Consider the following 25028-nt stretch of genomic DNA (forward strand, 5'->3'; position numbering starts at 1 on the left):
TAAAAATCATTTAAAATTTTGAATTATGCGCACTTTTGTATCTGTCGTCGGCCAATGGGGTCATAATTCGATTGTTGTATCGTATTAATTATTTGTTGGTATTTTTTTAACCGTATGATTTTTGGTCGTATGGTTATTTTTTTAATACATAAAACCATATCGATTGAAAAAAGAATCATCGAAAGCCTTACGTTTTGGAGTTCCGTGTGGTGTGAGAGATATTCTTTCGAAAAAAATGATATTTTTTTTAAATATTGTAATTATAATAGGGGAGACCGGGTACAAAAGTAACGGTAGGTCGAAAGTAACAAATGGTCTGTAGGTTTCTCCAATAGCCATACGCCACTTCGCTACCGTAAGGTGTTTGCTGACTGCGCCCCCCCCGCTTACATTCAGTCGCCGCGCGCGCCACGCGCTTTTAGGTTGTGTGAGAGGACGCTACGTGATTTCACAAATCAAAAGTAAGTTTTTTAACGTTTTCTTATTTAATGTTTTCGTAGTCTGAAAAGGATGATACCAATATGAACATGTGCATATTAATTCTTGATTAGATTGATTACACACTGTTTTCATTCGTTTTTATCTATCACGTTCCCTTTTAAGGTTATCTTTCATGTTTCAACAAAAATATGGTCGGGTACAAAAGTAACATAGCCCTATGGGTACACAAGTAACATGTTACTTTTGTCCCCGTATTGATTGATTTATTTAAAACTGTTATGTGTGTATTTTTTTCTACAGAATGCCGCGACAACGCATAAGGACTACCACACGAGGAACTACTGACATGGAAGTGTACCGAAAAGCAGCTGAAGAACATGCCAAAGATGGTACAAAAATTAGATCCCTGGCAAAAAAATATAATGTTTGTCATGTAACTTTATACAGATATATAAAAAAGATAAAAGCAGGAAATACTAGCGCAATTGTGGGCTACCGTTGCGTCAACCGTGTGTTTAATATTGATGAGGAAAAATGTCTTCAGGACTATTTGATCGAATGCTCTGGAGTTTACTTTGGGTTGTCTCCACCTGAAGTACGAAAATTGGCATATGAGTTGGCGATAAAAAACGGAAAATCATTTCCTGAAAAGTGGCACGATACACAAATGGCTGGTAAGGAATGGTTGGCGGGTTTTTTAAAGCGACATCCGAGCCTCTCTTTGAGATGTCCGCAAGCAACAAGCCTGTCGCGGGCCTCCAGTTTCAATGAACATAACGTGAGTAAGTTTTATGATAACCTTGCTAATGTAATGGATAGGTATAAATTTGAGCCAAACGATATCTGGAATATGGATGAGACAGGGGTGACCACTGTCCAAAAACCTAGTAAAATTGTAGCTCAAAAAGGAGTTAAACAAGTAGGCGCAGTAACCTCAGCAGAACGTGGGAGATTAGTAACTGTTGCTGTAGCGATTAATGCTCAAGGAGGACACATACCTCCTTTTTTTGTATTCCCATTGAAGCGATACCAAGACCACATGATACGTGAAGGTCCTGTTGGTTGTGCCGGAGCTGGCAATGCTAGTGGATGGATGCAGGAAGCAGAATTTTTACTATTTCTAGAACACTTCAAAAAACAAGTCAAGCCGACAGTAGATCAAAAATGCTTGTTACTGCTCGACAACCATGCATCACATATATCTATCCAAGCTCTAGATTTTTGTAAAAAGAATGGAATAGTACTGCTGTCGTTTCCACCCCATTGCACGCACAAACTACAGCCTTTAGATAGAGCAATATTTGGACCATTCAAAAAAATGATAAACACTGCTACAGACAACTGGATGCGAAATCATCCTGGGCAGACAATGACTATCCATTACATTCCTGGGATTGTTAATGAAGCATTTCCTCTTTCTGTCACTGATCGAAATGCAATTGCTGGATTTGCCTGTACCGGTATAAGTCCATTTAACAGGAACGTTTTTACTGCTGTCGATTATGCACCATCATCTGTCACTGACCGGCCTTTACAAGTTAACAATGAAATTCCACCAAATGATCAGTTGACCAATTTTGACGCAATATCCTCCATTCAAGTTGATCCAGATACTCTAGTAGATAATATTCCACCATCGAGTGACCGGACTGTCCAGCGTACAATTAGCGATGATATCTCTCAAAGATCCAACTCGCCAGTACCAGGACCTAGCGGGCTACAACAAGCAAATTCTTCTCAACCATTTGATTTCACTCCTAAAGATCTTAGACCTTTACCACAAGCGGGTCCGAGAACTACAACAAATAAAGGACGTAAAAAACGTAAGACAGCAATATTGACGGATACGCCCGAAAAAAACGCAATTGAAGAAGAATACCAACAAAGAAATAAAGCCAAGAAAATGGTTTTACAACCACATACTGGAAATGGCAAGAGGAAGATGACATCTACGAAAGGGAAGGGAAAAGGAAAAAAGACAAAGAACGAAGCTAAAGACAAGGAAAATAAATCTGACGACGAAGATTGCTTCTGTCTCGTTTGTTTAGAAACTTTTAGCAACAGTAAACGAAATGAGCAGTGGATACAATGTACCCAATGTAAAATGTGGTCACATGTTGAATGCGTCAACGATGATGCAAATTATGTGTGCCATAATTGTGAGTCTGACTAAAAAACTAATGCTAATTAGTCTGTTTATAAAAAAAATATTACTATATAATAATTGATCTCATTACTTAAAGTAAGAATAATTTGTTTTGTTTTCTTGAAACATTTTTGAGCATTTAAAGTGTAAATGTTTACCTGTGTTATTAATACAAAGTCTACTAATAAATAATTTATCGATTTAATATGTATATTACATTCATTACAAACCCCTTTGTCCAGTTACTTTCGACCCACAACGTGTTACTTTCGGCCTGCCTACGTGGTCGGAAGTAACAACTGACGAATTTTTTTGAAGTCTCTGTGATTCATATAAAATACACAATAAAATGATAAATCAAGAGACTAATGTAAAGAATATAAACGGAATTTATTTATGACTATATTAATTTTATTAAAATAATTACACCTAACTAGAAACCAAGGTAAAAGTGCAAAATGTTACTTTTGTACCCGGTCTCCCCTACATAAGAAAATTATCCTGACGGCATTGGCAGACTGCGAAATTCAAGTAATATGAAAGATATTTATCGAGACAAATTACAAAGTTGATATTTGACTACTATAAGTGATAGCCTCTAGCTGTACCATAGACTATTAAAGTACCTACCTATTAAAGTCTGGTAAATGTACTGCAGAGTAATGCAACATGAGTACGACCAAATAGTCACATTGCATAAGATTGCCACTAGTTAATTAAAATAGGGTTAGGCTGTTTTATATTAAATAGTTGCCATCTTTAAATAGAATATAGCACTATTGTTTTATTATTATCATCATTACATAGTACAAAACGAAGTCGCTGTCGCTGTATGTCCGTCCCTATGTATGCTTAAGTCTTTAAAACTACGCAACGGATTTTGAAGCGGATTTTTTAATAGATACAGTGATTCTAAAGCAAGATTGATATATATATATAATGCACATATACACCCATGCGTAGCCGGGGTGAGTAGATAGTATGTTATAAAACCTAATGCCGTTAATTTACTTTTGTCGTGAAATTCTCCATAAAGTGCAGTGGGTTGAAATAAAAACATCAATTATACTTTTTTTTTATTTTATACTATATGTATTTTTATTTAAGATATAATACGTTATTATTATATCACTTATAAGTGTGAATCCTACTTGTTGCGGTTTGAAGTCGTGGGTTGAATATATAGTCCGGAATCAGCTCTACGGTTGGTCCTATGGTCCTACCAATCAGCTACGAAATGGTGTACTGCGACCCTTTTATGGAACAATAAAGGTTTGAATAATCTACTGTCATAATAGTGTCATCCTCGTATAAATGTCATTTGTTGAACTTTTGAGGGACTCCCGGTGTAGGGGTTGGTCTCGTTGAACCATGCCGTTGTAAATCAACTGTAGAAGGTGGATTATTTTCTTGAAAGTTCAAATTGTTAAGATCCCATTAACCAATATTGATTTTGGAAATACTACATTTATGTATATATTTACGTATAAATGCAAATGACATATCTCTTAGTATCTATATCCATTAGCTGGTAGGTAGGACATGAATTTCTTAAATATAAATCTTTTCAAAGTTAATATCGAAAGTAGAATTCAATAGGTACTAATTTCAGGCAATAGGCACAATATTAATTTTGTCAGTTATTTCAATCATAACTATATGTTACATACAATGAATAAATTATGTTTGATAATCAAATTTATTAATATTAATGTGCATTTTGCACACTAGGTACGTAAACGTATAGGTATCCATATCAAGAATATAATATCAGATTTTATAAATTATTAAAATCAAATCTTATAGATTATTCAATTATGTAAATGTCAAAATTAAAGAACGGTATCCATCATTACAATGAGTTTAAATTGTTAATTGACGGCCTCTGTAATCTAGCGGTTTAGCACAGCGTTTTACTTCTCATGATTGCGGGTTTGCTTCCTTGCACGGTGCAAATTTTTGTATTCGTGAGTATGAGTGTTTGTATTGTTGAGCAGTTTGGATGTTTTCTATGTACATTATTTATATATTTACAAAAAAAAAAATTATGTATATCAGTTGTCTAGTACCTATAACACAAACTTTGATTAGTTTGGGATTAGATGACGTTGTCTGAATTCTTCAGAGTATACTATACTATAATTAAACATATTTTAGTCCTCGTATTGGATTGCCTTTTACAGAAAATTTAAATTATACTTATTTAAGTTAGTAGCAGCTACCTGTCCCTGACAGGCGTAAGTAGCGAACTGTAAACAAAGCGAGCACAATAGATTTTAGAAGGTCGCATGACTACAGGTTCTTAACACCTGGTAATAGCCCAATTACCTTAATAAAAATATTATCTATTGAGATTTAAATTTTAAAAAATTCATAATAAATTAAAAAAAAAAATTAGTAATATTTTTCTCGATATACATTACAAACAGTTATGTAATGGCCTGATTTAAAATACGTAACATACGAGATTAAGTTCAAGTTACAACAAAGCCAAAAATATCGACAGTGTACCGTTTGGTATTGATAAAACCAATCAGCGGATAGTTTTGTACAAAATCAATATATCGAGACTCAAATTCTCTAAACAATGTTACCATGTCGGCTTACAGTAACTTGCCTTTTAGGCACAACTTACAGCAACTTCCCTTTCAGATTCAGCCGAACAATCAAACAATGTATTTTAAACTGCTACACAACTTTTCCCAGTTTATTGAAAATTGCTTTTAAATTATATCAAACCTATTGCATGATTTATTAACTTTTTAATACGTAGGAGTCGTAGGACGAAATATGTATGTATTTGAACTGTATAATTCCGTATATTTTAGGTATGCTGCACTTGTCTAATGCACTAACAGTATTCGCTGGCGTTGCATGATATCATACATAGCATGTATCTCAAGAAAATAACATTTATGTTATCGCTTTCATTTTATTGTTTTTTTTTTTTATTAAATATACAGTGGATTGGAATTAGAATGCACCATTCACTCGGAAGGTTTCCAGGGAGATTGAGTAGACGTCAACCTCACATAACTAGTTACAAGTGGGTTACAAGTTTTGATTACCAACAATCCTTTTGAATCCATACTGATTATTTAATAAAAAAAAAACAATGAAACAGATGCAGTGCTAACAGAAAGATTATTTTCTTTTTATATTGGACAAAGGAATAAACACTATTGAACACATACAGTTAAAAATGGAACCACTAAAATAAATACTTTATTATATAACAATACGATAAAAAAAAGATTGAATGATATTCAGGGAACTAGTAATATTTTTCAATTGGGTATATTATCTTTGAAAATCTTTACATGATTTAAAACGAAGTCACTTCCGCTGTTAATCTACGCAACGGATTTTATTGCAATTTTTAGTAATAGATAGAGTGACTCAGGAAGAATTTTTATATGAATAATATATGTATCTACACGCATAGAACAAACCGACAAATTCAAAGATTTGTCATGCATCCGAATGCAAATATAAAAACAATGCGAAGCCTGTTCGTATTGTTAGTTATTAAATAAACTAAAGAGGAATACGAATTTTATTTTTCATTAGATGATTTATATTATAAATACACGAATGCATGACAGAAATAATTAGAAGAGGGAAACTTGTTAGGTAAAATTGAATATACCTCTGTTTTCAAGTACCAACGTTTTGAAACTAACTTGAGAACTCTCGGAGTTTATTAATATAAAACTTATACACTTACGTGTTTATTTCTTTTATGGCTGTACTTAATTTATTTATTACTATCATTAAATCTATAATGAAATTTCAAAATTAATAAACGATATTACGAGATGAGAGTCTGACTCTGATAACTCTTTTAAAGAAGTTTTAGTTTCTGAGTAATTATGTATATTTATTAATTTCATGACAATATTAATTCAATTAGCTAACGATAGTTTAAATAATATATACAGAGTATGTAAATTTATCTTATTCATGGCACTTTTTTTTGGAATGCAAGCTAATTATTATTAGTGGAGTTGGAAAGGTGCAAGGCTTACTTTGGATAGTTGTGGGAAACAAAAGTGAGAACCTCGAACGAACGACGATTCGTATTATTTCTTGAAAGAAATAATTAGCATAGATGGCTTAAATTAAAACTATTATAGATGTAGATTACAACTAGTGTGACTAAAGCGTAATGAAAATCTTTCCAATTTTAGAAAAGATATAGCGTAATACCAGTATTCTCAAAAACAGAGAATTTTTTATAGTATCAATGTTATTGTATTTATATTATGTTACTATGTTTATAATTTCTACATCGCAAATAAATATCAAAACTCTTTATAATTGTTTTCACGACTTCATTGTTATTTTATACTAAAACTTATTAACAACGAAGGTTATGTCTTTATAGTCGCTCTTTCAAACATGTACAAATTTATTGCAATTTAATATCTGACACGTTAACATATGTATATGGAATATAAGCATAATGAAAATATATGACTGTTATTGGCATGCAGGTGTTTTTGCCGTTAAACTTTTTTGAGAAAATAATCTCTTAAAAAATTTAAACGGCTATAATATATATAACTAACATATCACTAATGTATAATAATCATATATAACTAATGAAAAACATGTCATTATACGCATGTTTATTATTAGTTATATATGACGTGTCCCTTCGCTGCCTCATTGAAATTTCATCATACTGAATTTGGTATACTATATAGTAATGATAATTATATTATGAAAATAAATGTATATCTAAGATTTAATGCGAACCGTGTTTAGTGATAGTACACAAACTATCTGAAATATCTATTACTTATATAAATAAAATAATAAATATATTTCGTTACCATAAAATTATTCCTCTTAAAACTCATTTAACTACATTAATAAGTTCCTTACGCATGTATGTATATTAAATTCAAAGAGAATTATAATCAAGCTTTGTAAATAATAGATAGATTTAGATGTATAATCCCCGGTCTGAAAAGTATGAAGCACGCAGTCATTAATCAGTGAGTGACGAATTGAAGTACCCATAAAAGCTTTTAGCGATCCCACATAAAATGCAACAGCAATGTGTTTTAAAGTCTAAATTATAAGTTAAAATGAATTCGAAAGCCTTGAAGCGGCTGGTGCATAACAACAACAACAATACTTTTTTTATATTTTTTCCTTGGCACAACTTATGCATTGCCATTCAGGTGCATTTGCTTATCTCTCTTCCATATCAACACATCTTATAATGTAACCTCCTAGATTGTTGAAACAGGTGAGACAGAGTTGCGTGGGTAAAATTATTATCGTCAGTTTTTTTTTATTTAAAATAAATTAAGACACAAAGTTTTTTGTTAAGTCGGAAAGAGAAATATTCGAAATCATAACATGTTAGGGATAGGAAATCACTAGGCTATGACGCTCAGCATTGCAACAGCGATGTGTTTTAAAGTCTAAATTATAAGTTAAAATGAGTTCGTGAGCCGCTTAAAGCTAGTGCATAATGACAAAAATAATGACGTCGAAGAAGCGGAAGAAGCAATTACAGCCTCTAGTTCTTTGAAATCACGCTGTGATATTTCTATGAAAACAACGCGATGTCGGAACAATTTCAAGATTATAATATTCCTTCGGAATATTATTGTGGAAAACATTCTTCAACAGGAATGGAAAGGAAAGAGTATTACACTTTTTCTGTTTCCAGACAGCTGGCTTGAACTAACTGCCAGCAATCTGAAATTAACTTTGTCATTTTCCAGTTTGAGAAGTCACTTTATGCAAAACAAAAACGTCTTGAACAATTAAAGATTTAGTATGCAGCAATAAAGTGAAGAGGATTGCATTTTATGTGTGCATTGTTTTTTTTTATTTCTAAAACAAAAGACTGTATTTTAAATAAAAGTCACTCTTCAAATACTGGTGCTTTTTAAGTATAATATATGTGTATTAACAATTCCTGTAGAAATTAATAGTTATATGTATAAGCAAGGTACATATATGTAATAGGTACATTATATAGATCCTATAATATTCAAAATATGGTTACAATAAATAAAAAATATTTCTGCATTTATAATATTGTATATTGTATTTGTCACAAGCATAAAAAACCTAATCGACATAGCAAGTCGATATAACGAAACTGAAACAAGAATTGGTCATAATTTATTACATAATATATGAGTATATATATATATCTATATTTAGGTAGGTAAACAATAAAATTCGAGCACATGTATTCATTCACGATCGAGTGACAGTGTATCAAATAATCTGCTTAGAGTAATGTATTCTCGTAAAATAAAGTCGAGTTAAGTCCCAAAGTAATTTGTATTATTTCGCTCCATGTTCTGCTTAATTATTCGCTACACCTAGACAGGCAGGTGCGACGAATCTGTATTTATTTGCATTAAAAATAAATTTGGCGAGAGACTTGCGTAATTCAGGATTATGATCCGGCAGCTGTGCCAGACAAATTCGAATTTCCGGATTAAATCTTAATTTTGCCATCAAGTTGAGTGATAGACCCATCATATGTGTAAATGTGTAAATATTGTGGATTATCTGTTCCATCAGCAACGAACATAATAATAAAGGAGATAAACATTGCCAGGGACTATATATATATGTGCAAAGTAAATGTACGTAATCTGTACCATTGTTAGAATAAGCACTTTCATTAAGGTATTATAAGTATTTATGGTATACATAATATTATATCGAATAAGTGTTTAGTGAAGATGATTAAGTTATGACAAAAAATATTATAATTACTATTTTATCTACTCCGCAGAATTCCAGCGTCGTGACACCTTGTCATTGCATGTACAGAGCGGAGACTTTTGAGTTTAACATTATACCTTAGTGCTCCAAATAAAGAAGTACTATATCTGAAATATATATATATATATATATATATTCTTTCTTTCTACTTCTATATTAATGACAAGAATTTCACAAAATAACCTGAAAAAAGGAAACATAACTATATAGCCTCTTGGAATCGTTAAGAGTGACGCATGGTCACTCCAGTCGCACTTCGTAAGATTTGGTGGTTATGTTACATTCGGATTAATACTCAGTTATCGTTTGTTTTTGATGTTTTAGTCGGTCGATATATTAAAACTTGTTAATGGTTATGCGATTTTTACACATTTAATTAGTCAAGTAAACCTGTAAAAGCCTTAGAATATTTCCAAATATAAAATATATATTTAAACTATTTTGAACAGTCACTATTTCAGTTAAATAATAGTCGCATATCTGACTGCATTATTGAAATTTTGGGTATGCATTACACTCGTATATCCTCGTGGTCACCCGATATCGCATACCGTTAAATTTCGAAAATAATTTTAAAATGGTTGCAATTTTGCTTCGATATACGACCTCGGTAGTACAGCGGTATAGGTGGTCATACCCCTTTATTTTCTATGGTTGCAGGTTCAATTCTGATATAATATAAATTTGTGCATTCATGTTTATGTCCATTTGTATTTGGTATAGTATCATCCTATGTAATATTCATTTTTTATAAATACTTATTTAGAATTTTTATTAGTAATTTAGCAGCTGTAGCACAAGCTTTGTGTAGTTTGAGACTCGATAACACTATACGTATTGATAAGGGTTATTTCTATGGGTCGTTTACTATTTATGATTAAACGTATAGAGTTAACCGTAAAAGGTTTACCAGTCTGAAATCCTGTGATTGAGTAACCTTTTATACTAAATCGATGACGTGACCCAGAATAAAGTTATATATTAGAGATTTATTTCGTAAATATTCTAAATAGTACTAATAGATTTTTTTAATAATAATATAGAGTTACGACGGTCATTCCAGATGGGGTAGTCAGAGCACTCGAGAGTCAATAGAGTAGAGTAGAGTGACTCAATATATAATATAGTAGACTAGAGTCAATTACTAATGTCGTGTTGAACGCAACACTTTCTACATTTAAATAGATATATTATATCCAACGTGCTCGGGGCCAGCACAATACCGTGCTGTCTCTTGTATTGAATTCTCAATCAAAATTCTCAATGTCTCATTAATAAATGATTGATTATGATCACTCTACTTCTTCAGCATAGAGTGAGTCTGAAATATAAATTCACACACAATTAGTTTTCTTTTCTTTCAGGAAGATTTTAACAACGTCTGGGATGCAAATCATAGTAGTTAACCCCGTGGTAGGTAGACCACGAAGCTCTCTCATATAATAGATATTTTTAAATATTATGTGTATAGTTTACTGAATGTATTACATTTGTTTTCATGCGCATGTAACAGTCATTTGTCATTTATACGCCGACGCCGTTTATATAAAAGCAAAATTAACACGTTTGCGTTGCTGCAAAACACAGACTCGTGACATAAGATATTACTTCATATAAATCATAGTCATCTTAGCAGTTCATAAAAATTTATAAGCAGTAAAAATATACTTTTATAAAATCCAAAGCACGATTAAATACTATGAATATATCTATAACACTAACTACGTTTAATAGTAACGATAAGATTCAGTAAATATTATCTACATAGAAATTTGCTGGAGAGAATGGAAGTAAGTTCGGAAACTAAATAGGTAAATTAAAAATAAATGTTTTAGTTTCTTATGTCATCGAAATATAATAACTGCACACGACCAGGTCTTATAATTAAGTAGATATCATATTAACATAAAAACCAGTGTATTGATAACATCCATCGAGGTCATGAAACTGTTTTCTTTGACTGTATGACGTCATGAATAATGTAATAATAATTGGATGATCCAATTCACTTATCGATCAAAAAGTAATGGAAAGTACCGTGATACACGAGTAAGATTGTGACATACGATTTTGCTTATGTACAATGAAAATATTTCTATTATTCTGATATATAGTTTTTCTCTATGTCGTTTGTGTTTTTTCTTGTCGCTTTTGTAAAGCAACAATAAAATAGTTTATCGACAATTCCTAACATCGTATGAGTTTTCTATTAACATATATTTCTTAAGCGCTAATCATAATTTACATATCTACCCGACCTGGAATTGTATTGGTATTTCAGTTAATTTACTTAAAGCCTTAACAAAACTTTCCCCAGAAATCAACCTGTTGTCGGATGAAAATCGCATGAAAATCGGTTCAGAAGTTTTTGGGATTATCGCAAACACAGATAGACACAGCTGGAGACTTTGTTTTACAATATGTATCTTCAGATTATATATATGTACCTACTTTAAATTAGATTTATAAGTTAATAAATAATAATAATCATATATATAGAATATACAGTCGATATACCAGTATTACGATAGTTGCAGGCTTTATTGTATATCTAATAGTATATGTACTTATTAAGATAGGTTCATATAATTTTATCTAAAAATATATATCGACTAAATCTAACAGACAATTCCTATTATTTAATTAGGAAAATGCGACAGGCGACTGTTAATAACTCATATGGAATATGCAAATCTGGTTTATGAGACGGCCAACACGACAGTTATAGAGCTGATGACTTATGGGGAATTACAAAGTTTATTAACTTTACATCATTCATTCATTCGAAGAATAGAAAACGTTCCTGTACCTGACAATGATATATACTGATAGATAGATTATTACGAAAACATTATTTTTTATCGTAATAATCTGATCGGTCGGATCAGATTATTATGATATGAATCAGTCGGATGTAATTGGTACACAAATATATTTTTCAATTCTAACAAATACTTCCAGATAGTTAGTTTCAAGTTCAAGAAAACAAACAAAGTTTTCAGTTTTACATATGTTGGTAGATGTGGGATACAGTTAGTTGTCGACCAAAATAATTATAATACGTTTTTCGAGTATAACTTATAATATTAAATCGTGGTTTTTTTTTATTGTTTCTTCAAACTAAGAAGTTTGGATAAAGAAAAGTAATAATGGTATCTTGTACCTTCGAAATCCCTGAGGGCGTAGGAAATAAAAATATTCCTTTCCATACTATTTGACTGTAGGTATTAAACATTAATAGACTTGTTTTATTAAACTGGTTTTTCGTGTATATACAATTCTCAGTTTGATATTATCTATCCCAATATAAAAATGGTAATTGTAATGGTGATATCAAAAGTTTAACTACCTGTATGCAGAGATTCATTCTACTACTCGTATATCCTTGATCGCTTCGAAGACTCTGTGATACAGAAATATGCACCGAGATTTCCGTTGCCACAGGCAATACGTATATTGTAAAAATGCAAATGACATAATACGATTGTAATTATGATAATGTACGTTCAAAGCGCGGTTTCGGCTATATATATGTATTTATGGTTCAGGACAGGTACGCTGCCCGGCCACTGCGTCCAAAACAAAGGGCTGCCAACAACAAACAAAAACGTGATTTAGGACTCCACGAAATGAAGGTACCTTTACGGAACGTATTATTCTCTAAATTATTAGATATGACAACAATACAGTGTTTGACAATACCATTTCCACATCCACGTTAAGCGAAATGTTTATCAACGCGCATGTAACGTTTCATATTAAAGTTATAGTTACCCTCGAGGGTGCAAATGTTATATGGAATGTTAATCGTCAAAGTGAACGCTTGGCATTCAAATTAGCTACTTCACGCCGAGCGTTCTTTATGGCGAGGACGTGACAAGGTGGCATGTCTGTCAAATATAAAAATAACGAGATGTATCTACAATTTAATTTAGAGTCTCTGTTTATGTTATAATATATGTATAAGTTGGTCATAGTAACGTTCCGCATATAATAAAAATTGCATATTACAAGACAACATAACATTTAAATAAACAAATAAAGGATTAATCCCCTACGGAAAATTGAGTGTAATTAACTGGTGTTCCGTCCGGGCATCTACTGGGTGATTATAATATAGTCTATGACAATCTGAAGTATTGTTCCTTTCAAACAATAAAAGAATTTCAGTCCAGACTTCTAGACTCTACTTTCTCATAACAGAATTCACTCATATTCTACATAATAATTACAAAAATTATGTATGTGTTTACACGTGATATCTTTATTGTATGATATTTATCAAATATAAAACAAAAATAATATTATAACGTTAAAGTAAACTAGAACCTACAAACTCGTGAACTACTTATAAAGCTAATAAAGATACGTGAAGCAAAGTACAAGAGCATTTCCTCACAGAAGGTGCATTTTATGACCGAGCGGAATGGGCTAACGAGACTTTGGCACTGTGTCCTAAAATACGACAGATGTACTAATAAGGCGAGAATCTGCTGAAGCTGCTTTCATTGTAAATCTTACATAACAAAAGTTTTAATAAGAAAATAACAAGTTATATGAACTATTCTATATTTACATGTTGCTGTTATTGGCCTAAAGTATACAATGTTTCCTTTTAAGTATCTCTATTTATTCTATGCCACCATTAATAATCTATTTTTTGGACATATATGCATTTAGGTCGTTATCAACTAATACTCGTACTTTGTAACACAGTATGGTTTTAGCTACCTACATGATCTGTCCTTTATACTCAAGGATTATTATATGAAATAATATTTTTGAGAAAATGCAACAAAAAGTCATTTGTATTTAATAGGAGCCTACAGAGTTCTCAAAAATCTACTTCAGTAATATAATTATATGACTATATCTCATTCCTCATTGCGTTATTTTGGTAATAATGTTACAAGGTATTACTCACAACAACGAAGTACAGTCCATAAATAAAATAATTAATAGTGTCCCCTCTAAACTTTACTTTTACCAACATTATTAGTATATTTAGTAGACATGTAAATGTCAATTGTTCCTTGTTTTATTCTCTTGTTATCAATATTTATATAAGTATACAAAATTACAGACTAAATAAGAATTATTTTAGCATGCAAACCAAAGAACGGTAACCATAAATTGTCAATAGGTAATATGTTATTCCACATCATTTACTTGGAACAGCTGAGGATTAAATGCGGGTTACATCTTTTATTTACTTTACTTTTGCCAAACATAAACCGTATTGATAATAAAAAAATAATATCGTGGGACTATAAAAATATTTCCAAATTTATTTTATCTAATTGTAATAGCAAATAGGTCGTTAGTTCACTGGATGGTAAGTGGTAACCGTTGCGTATATACATGACTAGCACCACGGATCATGTTATTATTTCATGCCCATGGTATAGCTCTTGTATTGTTACTCCCAAGGATTACAATGTCATAATTTTTAACCTATACTTTTATTGCCGTATGTCACCCTTCTACCGAAACAGCCTGCAAAGCAAGCTGCGGTCCAAATAAATGAAACTAAGTAATTACTCACACATATCGCCATATTACATATTACCGATATGTTATAGATTTTATGCCGTATGTGTTTATATAGATTTATAAACAAGATAAAAATTACGATGTATCGATTAGTAGAGACCTTTTTTCTGTAAAATAGTTATATATCTACTTAATATGTTTTTAATTTATTATTTTATTATTTCAACTAAATGGCATTAAAATTTTTTTTTTGAAGAGGTTGGTTTATTTGTCTTTTATTACAAGTATCATAAGAACATCTTTGTTAAGTGTTCTTTTAAAATTACGAAGATTACTTTCTTTTGTTATGGATAGTTAGTCGTCGTTGAAGTAGGTTGTTTTCTTTTGAAATAACAATATATTTTACACGTATGTCGATTTTAATTGTATCTACTATACCAAAGGAGAATTTTCGTTCATTCCTTTGCTCCACACCTATATTTTGCTGCAAACACCTACTTTGATAATCAGCAGCTTTTGTTGTGTACTAACGGTTTTCTTTTTTTCTACTAAAAGGTTTCTAGCAAAAGGATTTTTACGCTTCTTCAAACACGTTAAGTTGAGGTAAGTGCGTGAGAAAGAAGCAAGGTGCGGACTTCCATGCTCCAATGGATAATACACGTAATGACCCATTCGGTTTTACTTTCATTTGTCCCTTAATATCCGGGTTTAACTACTGTTATCAACATTTATGCCACCAACAGACCCTGAGGTCGGTAAATACGAATCCTACTCGCGAATTTAATATGTCAGTCGAAAGCAATATTATATCTTTATACTAGAGTATGGTCAGTAGATAAATATACGCTACTATTACAATATCACGGTCTGTATGGATGGTTTTTATTGATAAACTAAATAGATTTTGATGAAGTTAATTGTGCGGATAACTTTAACTCGATATACGCTACTTTTTTTTAAATATTATAATGTTCTAAATATAATATGGTAATTCTTATCAAGTCATGTAAATTCAATATAGATGACAACCTATTATATTATAACTAACAAAAATTATTACTACTACTATAACCTTATTACATTAATCTTAACATTACAAAAATAGGTTAAATTGTAGTTTGATCTGCAACTGTTTCTAACGGTAGATTGTGCACCATCGGCCCAAAGTGTCAGATTCAGATTTTAAAATCATATCAAAAATTTAGATGTAATATAATCTTAGTAAGGACTTTAGGAAAATATATTTCAAATACTTAATACAATACCACAACAAGAGATTTAAAATATTTATTATTCAATAGTGATCGTCCTTTATTAAACGTTAATAACATATTGGACTGGCTTACGAATAATTAAAAGCTTTCAACTTACTCGTAGTTTACATTCTGAAACTCTAACCCAGGATTACGTACCGAGAAATAGGTGCCTAAATGAAATAGAACGTGTATTTTATGAATATGTTTTTAACTCGTTTTATATTAACTATTCAGAATAATACAATATAAGGATAATACTTTTAAATTATAGATTGAGTTAAAACATTTTGCTGACTGTACCGTAACATGTCAGTATTGAGGTTAAAATTTATGAGACACTTTAAGGGCTGGCTTGTTACTATTCTATGATCTATTTTGTATATAAAATACTTCATTCCAATTAGACTCTGAATAAAATGAACAATTTTAAGGACTTTTATTCATATGAAAAAGTAAACATATTTAAAGGTAATTGATATGAGATGAACATCAATAACCAAGAAATTTAAACATTTTAAGTAAAATATACACGAATGTGATCAATCATGTCAAAAGTGCTTACCTGTCTAATAATGACTGTTTGTCATAAAAGCATATGTTTCCCACAAAGTTTGTATTTAACATTTCGCTTTATTCATCATTACAAGATGCCTTACAAATTAGGTACATTAAGTTAACAACATAATGAGAACACACCTTCTACTTTCACGTTCATATGAAAGGCAGGGAAATGTGTAAGGGTGTTTCTTGTTGCAAATTGTCGAAAACACCTCGCATAAATGGGCTTTTAGTTTGAGAAGTAAGCAGATATTACGTCTCATTGACAATTTCTGGGCAGCAATAGCGCTCTTTATCTAACGAGAACCTTGGAAATTGTGGCAGCTCTTTCGCTTTTATTTTTCGCTTACCTTTGTGTACATTTTCGTCGACCCATCGCTTTGAATTAATTTCACGCCACAGCGGCTCGTTTGTATTTCTTTTGTTTCGAAGGTGGGGACGCTTTTGGTCCCAGTTAAAGATATATTTGGCCCGTTAGCACATTGCGACAACTTCGGAGCCGGCTATTTATTTACTTGTCTCAATAGATGGCGTGGCGGCTCGTATTTCAGATTTAATCAAGTCTGACAGCGTGATTAACGTCACCTTTCGAATTCGTCCCCCTGTATCAATGGCTCGACGCAAATTTCAACTTATTTATTATACGGAGTAAAAATTTAATGCTTACTAATGTCACCGTACTTTATTTTGAAACAGTCAGTAAATAACATATCATTCCATAATTTTATTTAAATTATACTTGACTGTTTTCAACTCGTAGTTTTCAGTGTCATTCATTACTTGAAACTTGCCGAATCAATATTTATTAATAATAATCAGAATTCAGTCCTTTGTACTAAATTCTTCGAAATACTAATACTTACGACGTTAGATATCCGATATTTTTAGGAGAAGAAACATCAAATAGATATTTTACCAATATAATACTTAGTAGCATTATTACCTAAATAGTTCATATGATCGGAACATAATATTTGACCTGTATATGTCCTTTTCTATGTAATCTAAATATATATATAACTCAAAGGTGACTGACATAGTGATCTATCAACGCACAGCCCAAACTACTGGACGGATCAGGCTGAAATTTGGCATGCAGGTAGACATTATGACGTAGACATCCGCTAAGAAAGGATTTTGAATTCTACCCCTAAGGGGATAAATTAACGGGAGCGAGGCCGCAGGCAAAAGCTAGTATATTATAAAGCTCAGGCGCGTTAATTAAGTTGCGATATTAAATCACATCAAATTGTTAAATAGTAAAATTGTTAAACAGTAAATTTGAAGTATCAACTAATCGTCAAAAATTAGGTTAATTTTGTTTATCGGTATCGACTAGAGTTACACTTTATATGTCTTCGGGAAGGTACCTTGTCTAATTTATTTATATATCTGCCAAGTAACCTGCTGTGTCATATATTTTTATATTATTGCTGTCTGAAGGATAAGATATGTCAGAAAAATTACAGGGTACGGATGCATGACACAATAGTCATCAGAAATGACAAGACACGGCAACCATGGTTGTCATTGTGTATTGTGTCAGACATGTACTTACCACTATATAGAGTTCGACCATATGTTGCTCCATATTCCACACATCAATAAAAATATCTAAATCTAAATAGATAACTTCTATCTTACATTTTTGTATTAGTCGTTTAAGATAAGCTAAATCTTTGCCGCTTGTGAAATTCGTTTTATCATATTTTTTACGAACATTTTTTTTTAAATGTGATATTAGTATATATGTATAATTATTACAGATACATTTACAAAATTAATACAATAAGGAGCTGTCATTTGAGCGTATTCTCGTCTCGATATAGTTTGTTTAGTTGGAACAGTTCGAACAAACTATGCTAATATTTTGTAAGTATGAGTGAGTTACGAGACGTTGCATGACGTGTGTTGCGATGTGTTCATCTCGATCGCGGTTGAAATATGGGACAAAGTTGTGCCGCCAACTCGGCTTTGCTGTTGACACCTGGCAGTAATTAGGTTTAAATTTATAGCTTCCTCTTACACCTTCACCGTCACTCGATCTTAATCATCCTTGTTTCCTTTGCTGACATAGAAGGCGTGTAATTTAAAACTCACGATTCATTAGGCTTAGATATTCATTGCTTTGTGTTGCAGAGCAAGTAATGAGAGTTCTATTGTAATAGGTGGTTGCGGTAAAGATACTTACCCTACTACGTCGTTTGACCTACTTTCTATTAGTTTAATAAAATTGTTAAAGTTGTTGACACTCTTCAGTGTACTACACATACTCGGAAGGAGATCCTCATACTTGTTGATGTTCTGACCATGAGACACATTAATATTTTTGTTTTAATATCTTTTACATAAATAAGTATATTTAATAGGAATATCGTCAAGATTAAATTACGTCATTTTAATCTACACATAGAAATCTATTATATTTGCTTCTACATGACTTTTCATGTAGAAGCAAATATAATAGATTATATATTATTGGGCGATGTTATTAACGAAGATTTTGAGCTATTTCATCTTTTTGTCTATTGGTTTGTGCGCACTAAACTCAGAAACGGCGTACCGATATAGGTAGGGATTTTAGTAATATATTTTACAAACAAAAATGATAACAGGCATGAATACCCGGGCTCAGCTAGTCTAAAATATGTATCAAATATATAGAAATTACGCCCATTAAGTAGAGCCTATTGAAATATATAACATGTCCGTTTTAATTTGAACATCGAAATAAGTGCACTGTCGTACAAAAAGAGCCACTCCAAATTTAGTGACTAAAATGAAAATGAAAAGTAACTCCATTACGGTAATGAAAAACAGCTCTCACATTGCTAGATTTTTTGCTCTACCATCGCCCAATGCCGCAGTGCAGTTACAGGAATACATGTATCAAAGCTCTCATTCATTTGGATACCAAACTGGTGCATCCCAGGAATATCGGCTTTTATTAACATTACCATACCTACACACGACCGCAAATTATGAATTGAACCATCGCAAGCTTTTACAGTAATCATATTAAGGGGCAGAACAGCCTAATCTATTTTAAGGGCTATACCAGTGCCGGATTATATTTACAGATACACTTTCAAAAAATACTTTATGATTTAGGCATGCAAAGCGGATTAAACACAATATTATGTTAGCAAAATTTAAACTGGCTTTAGTGGAGTTACATTGTTAAGTTATAAGTAATTTGAGATTATGTCTAGATATAATATTTTAACCAACTACGGCGAAAGTGAAGACGTATAAAGTAAAAAATAGATTATATCGTCATTGGTAAATTCATAGTTACCCATAGCTCTAATAAAATATCCTTCTAATATATTTATAATGAAAAGAAGTTTATAAATTTTCATATCTAATTTTCTAATTTCAATAAAGAACTTTAAAAAAATACTAATTTTCTGCATTGGGTACGGCACTGCTATGTTTAGAACTCTTGTGTAAATACGACTGTGTAATAACAGATACTCATAATTTGTTGGAATATAAACACACGTATCTCTTAATGCGGTTAGCAAAGTCATATACATTATACCCTAATTATGAGGATTGTAGGTACTCGTAATATGCAATTTAAAAAAATATTGTAATTTTTTACGCATAGTTTCAGGATAGATACTTTTCTACGTATCAAACTAAAGATATGTTTAGTGAAACAATATTTTGTTTTCTTTAACATGTAAAGGTGGTTGATTTCTACTCTTGCAGATCCTTTTTTATGAAATAATTCAAATACGGAACTGATAGGTTTTGTTTTAAATTGAATATTCAGTTAAAATAAAACTTATAGTTTTTATGATTTTTCCAAGAATTATTTTATTGGTAAAATATTATGTTACTAAATGTGCATTGGGTAGGTACTTATATGAAGTCGCGAATTGTGCGAATTGTTGAACGGAAGTAATGAAAACTTGAAATATTTACACATACAAGATTGATTTATACGTGGCCGAGGACAGATTGGTTGGGATGTTGGCGTCATCCAGAATGGTTGAATACAGTTTGATAGTGAAAAAAAAAATTGAGTGGCGTTCTTAGGTAATTGGAGCGCGATGACTGGCTCTCCTCATAGTGAGTGTGTTTTTTATAAACAAAATTAGGTAATCGACAACGTCCATTATACAATACGCATTGTACAAAGTAGTTATTTACTATGATATTATTAGAGATCTTATTAACTTAGAAACAAATTATGTAATAAATTATAATAAATTATATTACCATTTATAAATGTCGTTTGTGTAATGTGTAAATTTTGGTCTAATTTTACAACTGTATTCTTTATATTTTTACTCTCTCTTCTTCGCTAGATACTTTGCGGGTGGAGCAGTCAGCTTTCTTTATTTTCGTCCACCAATTAATATTACAAGAAAAAGAAGAAAGAAACGGAACAAAAACTGTCCAGTTGCTATAGTTCTGCTTTCTGTGTTTTTCATATTATGTCATGGATATCTAGCACGTAACGAATATTTTGTATAGAATATTGGAACCAAGCTGAATATTGAATTAGAAATTCAATTAAGTTATTTTTCAGCCAGGCTGGCCGAAATGTACAGAAAAAGCCGACATATAATTGTAGTACGTAACAGTCGGGGATTTTATTTTTATTGTGTCCTGACTTCCAATAATCTTTGTGAAATAATTCTAGATTAAAATAAAAAAAGACGAATTCATATTGTACCGTCTATTGAGATTAGTGCTCTTAAGTTTCTTGGTATCGTTGATACCTCAACAACCTTCTTTACAACTTTCTGAAGCATTTGGGTTTACATGAAATATGCCAAATTGAATGTCGATTTTCGCTATCAGGCCTCAGTAGATACGGAGTCGACCTGATTTGAGATTGTCTCATTTTTCCAAGCGTTTGATTTCCTACATTTCATATTCCTTGTTAGATATACGAGTGAAGTGTATCTGATAGTACTTCTACTAATGATATGAACGGGATTTCAATCTCCTAATTATAGTCAAGTTCTTATTAATTTTTTCTTAGCGTTGTTGTTTTGTTTTGCAATCGATGTTCTAACATGGTAAATTAAATCTATCATCATCCTCAGCCTTATTCCATCAATTTTTTGTTGTCAGTTTTTTATATTTCATTCTATTTTGGATAATTGACATCCAGTTGTGCTCATTCGTGTCAAGTTAAACCTATAATTATTGGTATTTTAAATTTAAATTTCCTCAGTCATTTTAGATATAGCGTTTCTATGGTAGTTCTGTGGCTGGCTTATATGAAACAGATTAATAACACAACATTTAAAGTTTTCCGTATACAATTCTGCGCCATATAAGGTTATATAGCAAGAAGAATTAGAAAAGATTGATGTAGCCAATACAAAATTGTAAGTCAATTTTGTATTGGCTACATCAATCTTTTTCACAAATATTACTTGTAATAATTCAAACATTAACTTGATAAAAGTTTTAAATTACATTTATAATTTAATGTAATACAACATTTCTGGGTCGAGGGCCTTGAACTTAAGGTAAAGCTGCCTTAGAATTATTGTTTCTTATCCTACCAATTAAATGTTATTATTCAGAGCTTATCGAGCGTAGGGCACAGATACGACTATATTTTTAAAGGAACTTGACAAATTTGTACGAATCAGGGACAAATTAGTCTTTTTCAATGTTCCTTTTTTTGTAACTTCATCATCAATTAGCATGTAATTTTTTAATGATTGTGATGATTGTTTATTCATGGGAAATAGATTTTAGTATTAAAATTAGCATGAACGAAATTATATCGCAATTGAACTATTGTCTTTAGGATACAATGTATATGTTTAATATTTTCAGATTAGTCTATTCTGAAAAATTAATAAATATATTGCCTATCTACTGTATACAGAATTTTCGGCTTTGTAATTTCAGAGTTGGCTCCCAGAAATGAGATATTAATCTTGTACTCTTTTTATAGTAAATAAGTATATATAACATAATGCACTAACTTCCTCTATTTCCACCTTCGTGATAAAAGCCTTTCTTTTATTGCGTGTTCACAAACATATGCAGTCTTCCGTTACGAGCGCACGAAAATTAAGTTTTACCCTTAGCGTTTCTGCCGACAGCCGTTTACTTTATTCTTGTCTATATATTATTACTCTATGCTCTATATATTAGAATAGAAATATTAGACTAAAAAGAGAAAATTATACAAGCAGCTCTGCAATATGTAATAGTGCACATCGGGGTTCAATATTAGTAAAAAATAGATTTTATAGTTTTATAACACTCTGAACAATATTGTTGTTATGTTTCTAATGCCAGTGCATTGTAATATTGGAATATGTTCGTAATGTGGATACATTTAAGCATAATGGTTGGAAAATGCAGTCTTTTATATTTATAAAAGAATCTATTTTCCAAGCTCAGCAATTAAAAAATACACAGATATATTTCATGGAATGTTAGCAAAGATCCGTATTGGATCTGTTAATATTCCATGGGGAGAGTTTTTGTCTTACATCACTTTAATTTTAGTTGGTTATAAAAATTTAGCTGTTTTGTAGGTATAAGTAGTTCACGGGATTTTCATCGTCTCTTTCAGTGTATAAAATTCTTTAAAAATTCAGAGAATGGTGCATGGTAATGTTTGAGTTATAATATTCAGGTATTCAAAATACAATCTAATTAAGAAGTCCGTTATAAAGTCGATAAATAATTTAAAACCTTTGAAATCTATCTTTTGTTTCAGTTCAACATAAGTATAATATAATATAATAGTTAATTAAGAAAGGTACATCCTTTCTTAATTAACTATTATATTATATATCCATGGTACATAAAGTATAATTAAATTATAGTTCGGGTCACCGTCATATCCGGAAACGACTTAATGGAAACTATAATTGTAAAGGAGATTTCGACGTCATTAATTTGTACCTGATCGAATTCAGTACCCCACAAAGTACTTTAAGTTATAATTAACGTTTCCAATTTAGGTAATAAAAAACAAAAACCTTTTCTTTGAAGTCTTTTCATACTATTTATCGGTCCCTAACAACTTCGTCCGGTTTGTACCGGGACTGAAATTTATTGAATCAATTTAAGAGGGCACCTAAACAGATTTCGGTCATTTTTGGTGAGTAGGATCTCTGCGCCCGTATCACCCAAAAATTAGATATGTAAATACATAAAACATCGAAATATATTTGAAATATTTACAAAAGCGAAATATTTTGTGATCGCGAAATATAAATTAGAACAAAAATCCTTATACACTGTTGAATGTTCGTATATTGAAAATTTTTAATTGTCTTCATAAGAAGAAGGAATAAATTTGTATAACAAAATAATATTTTTTTCTAAAAACGAATATGGAATGAACAACAACACCTGTACTCACGAGATAGTTAACACGACGGGAATGTAAGTCGGCAATTAAATATCGGTGTTGTAATTAGGATTAATGCACTATTAGTCCTTAATTTGGAATAGACAATTAAAGTCGGTTGCTTTTGGTGACAAAATCTATGAATCTCTTGAAGTATAGAATTTTGACCAAATCGATGAATATATAGAGACAAATAAGTAAATACAATATATTTTATAACAGTATAAATTTGCACAGGAGTTTGTTGTAAGTATTATAGTAAAAATGTCCGCTACGAAGGTTTTTCTCACGGGATTAAAAGGTAACCGACCCAGATATAAAAAGCCGATAAAAATAGCTTGTTGATTATAACAAGAACTCTTTTATTTTAGAATATATTTCATAAACTGCATAATATTATTTCACTAAGAGTCATAACGAGCGATTAACTAATAATTATATTGCATTGTTGTTTATATAATACGATAAAAAATGGGTTAAACGCTATAAATAATTTCTTCATGATCACGGACGCAACGCGGATTTAAATTGAATATCGTTATATTGACAACTATAAGCTTACATACAGACATTGACGTAAAGATAAGCACGCCCCTCGTAGCCAGCGTCACAGCTTTCGAGATGATATAAGATGGTGAATTCCAATAGTTATCTCGATCTACTCGCACAAAGACCGCGAACCCTAATCCCGAAACTCGGCGAAAGTTTTCTATACAGGATTTGAGACAACTTAATATTGTTACACAAACTTGACTTTACCGCGATTATGAAAGTAAATACCGTTTGATGTAATATCCACTTTATAATTTAATAATTGTTTTGATTAATACATTTTATATATTATATTTAATTATTCCATTAAATAGATCACCATTTTTTGAATAGTAGGTACGTCTACTTATTTATTTCCGATTTAAATGTTGTTCGCACTAATTAGAACTTGAATTTCATGTTTTTGATAATTTATACTACCCTAGTATAAATTATATCTCTATAGAATCTCCTCAAAATCTAA

At 31.2% G+C, this 25028-nt stretch overlaps 1 protein-coding gene across 1 annotated transcript; it reads left to right on the forward strand.

Annotated features, from left to right (window-relative positions):
- The first annotated feature begins 279 nt into the window (after nt 1-279).
- LOC131847939 (uncharacterized) lies at nt 280-2730 on the forward strand. Its single transcript, XM_059197667.1, has one exon. It carries the CDS (start codon nt 743-745, stop codon nt 2612-2614), a length of 1872 nt encoding a protein of 623 aa, XP_059053650.1. The 5' UTR covers nt 280-742; the 3' UTR covers nt 2615-2730.
- Nucleotides 2731-25028: the final 22298 nt, after the last annotated feature.

This window comes from Achroia grisella, unplaced genomic scaffold (assembly GCF_030625045.1).
Source record: "Achroia grisella isolate CSIRO2021 unplaced genomic scaffold, CSIRO_AGI_Agris_v1 utg544, whole genome shotgun sequence".
Taxonomy (NCBI): Eukaryota; Metazoa; Arthropoda; class Insecta; order Lepidoptera; family Pyralidae; genus Achroia; species Achroia grisella.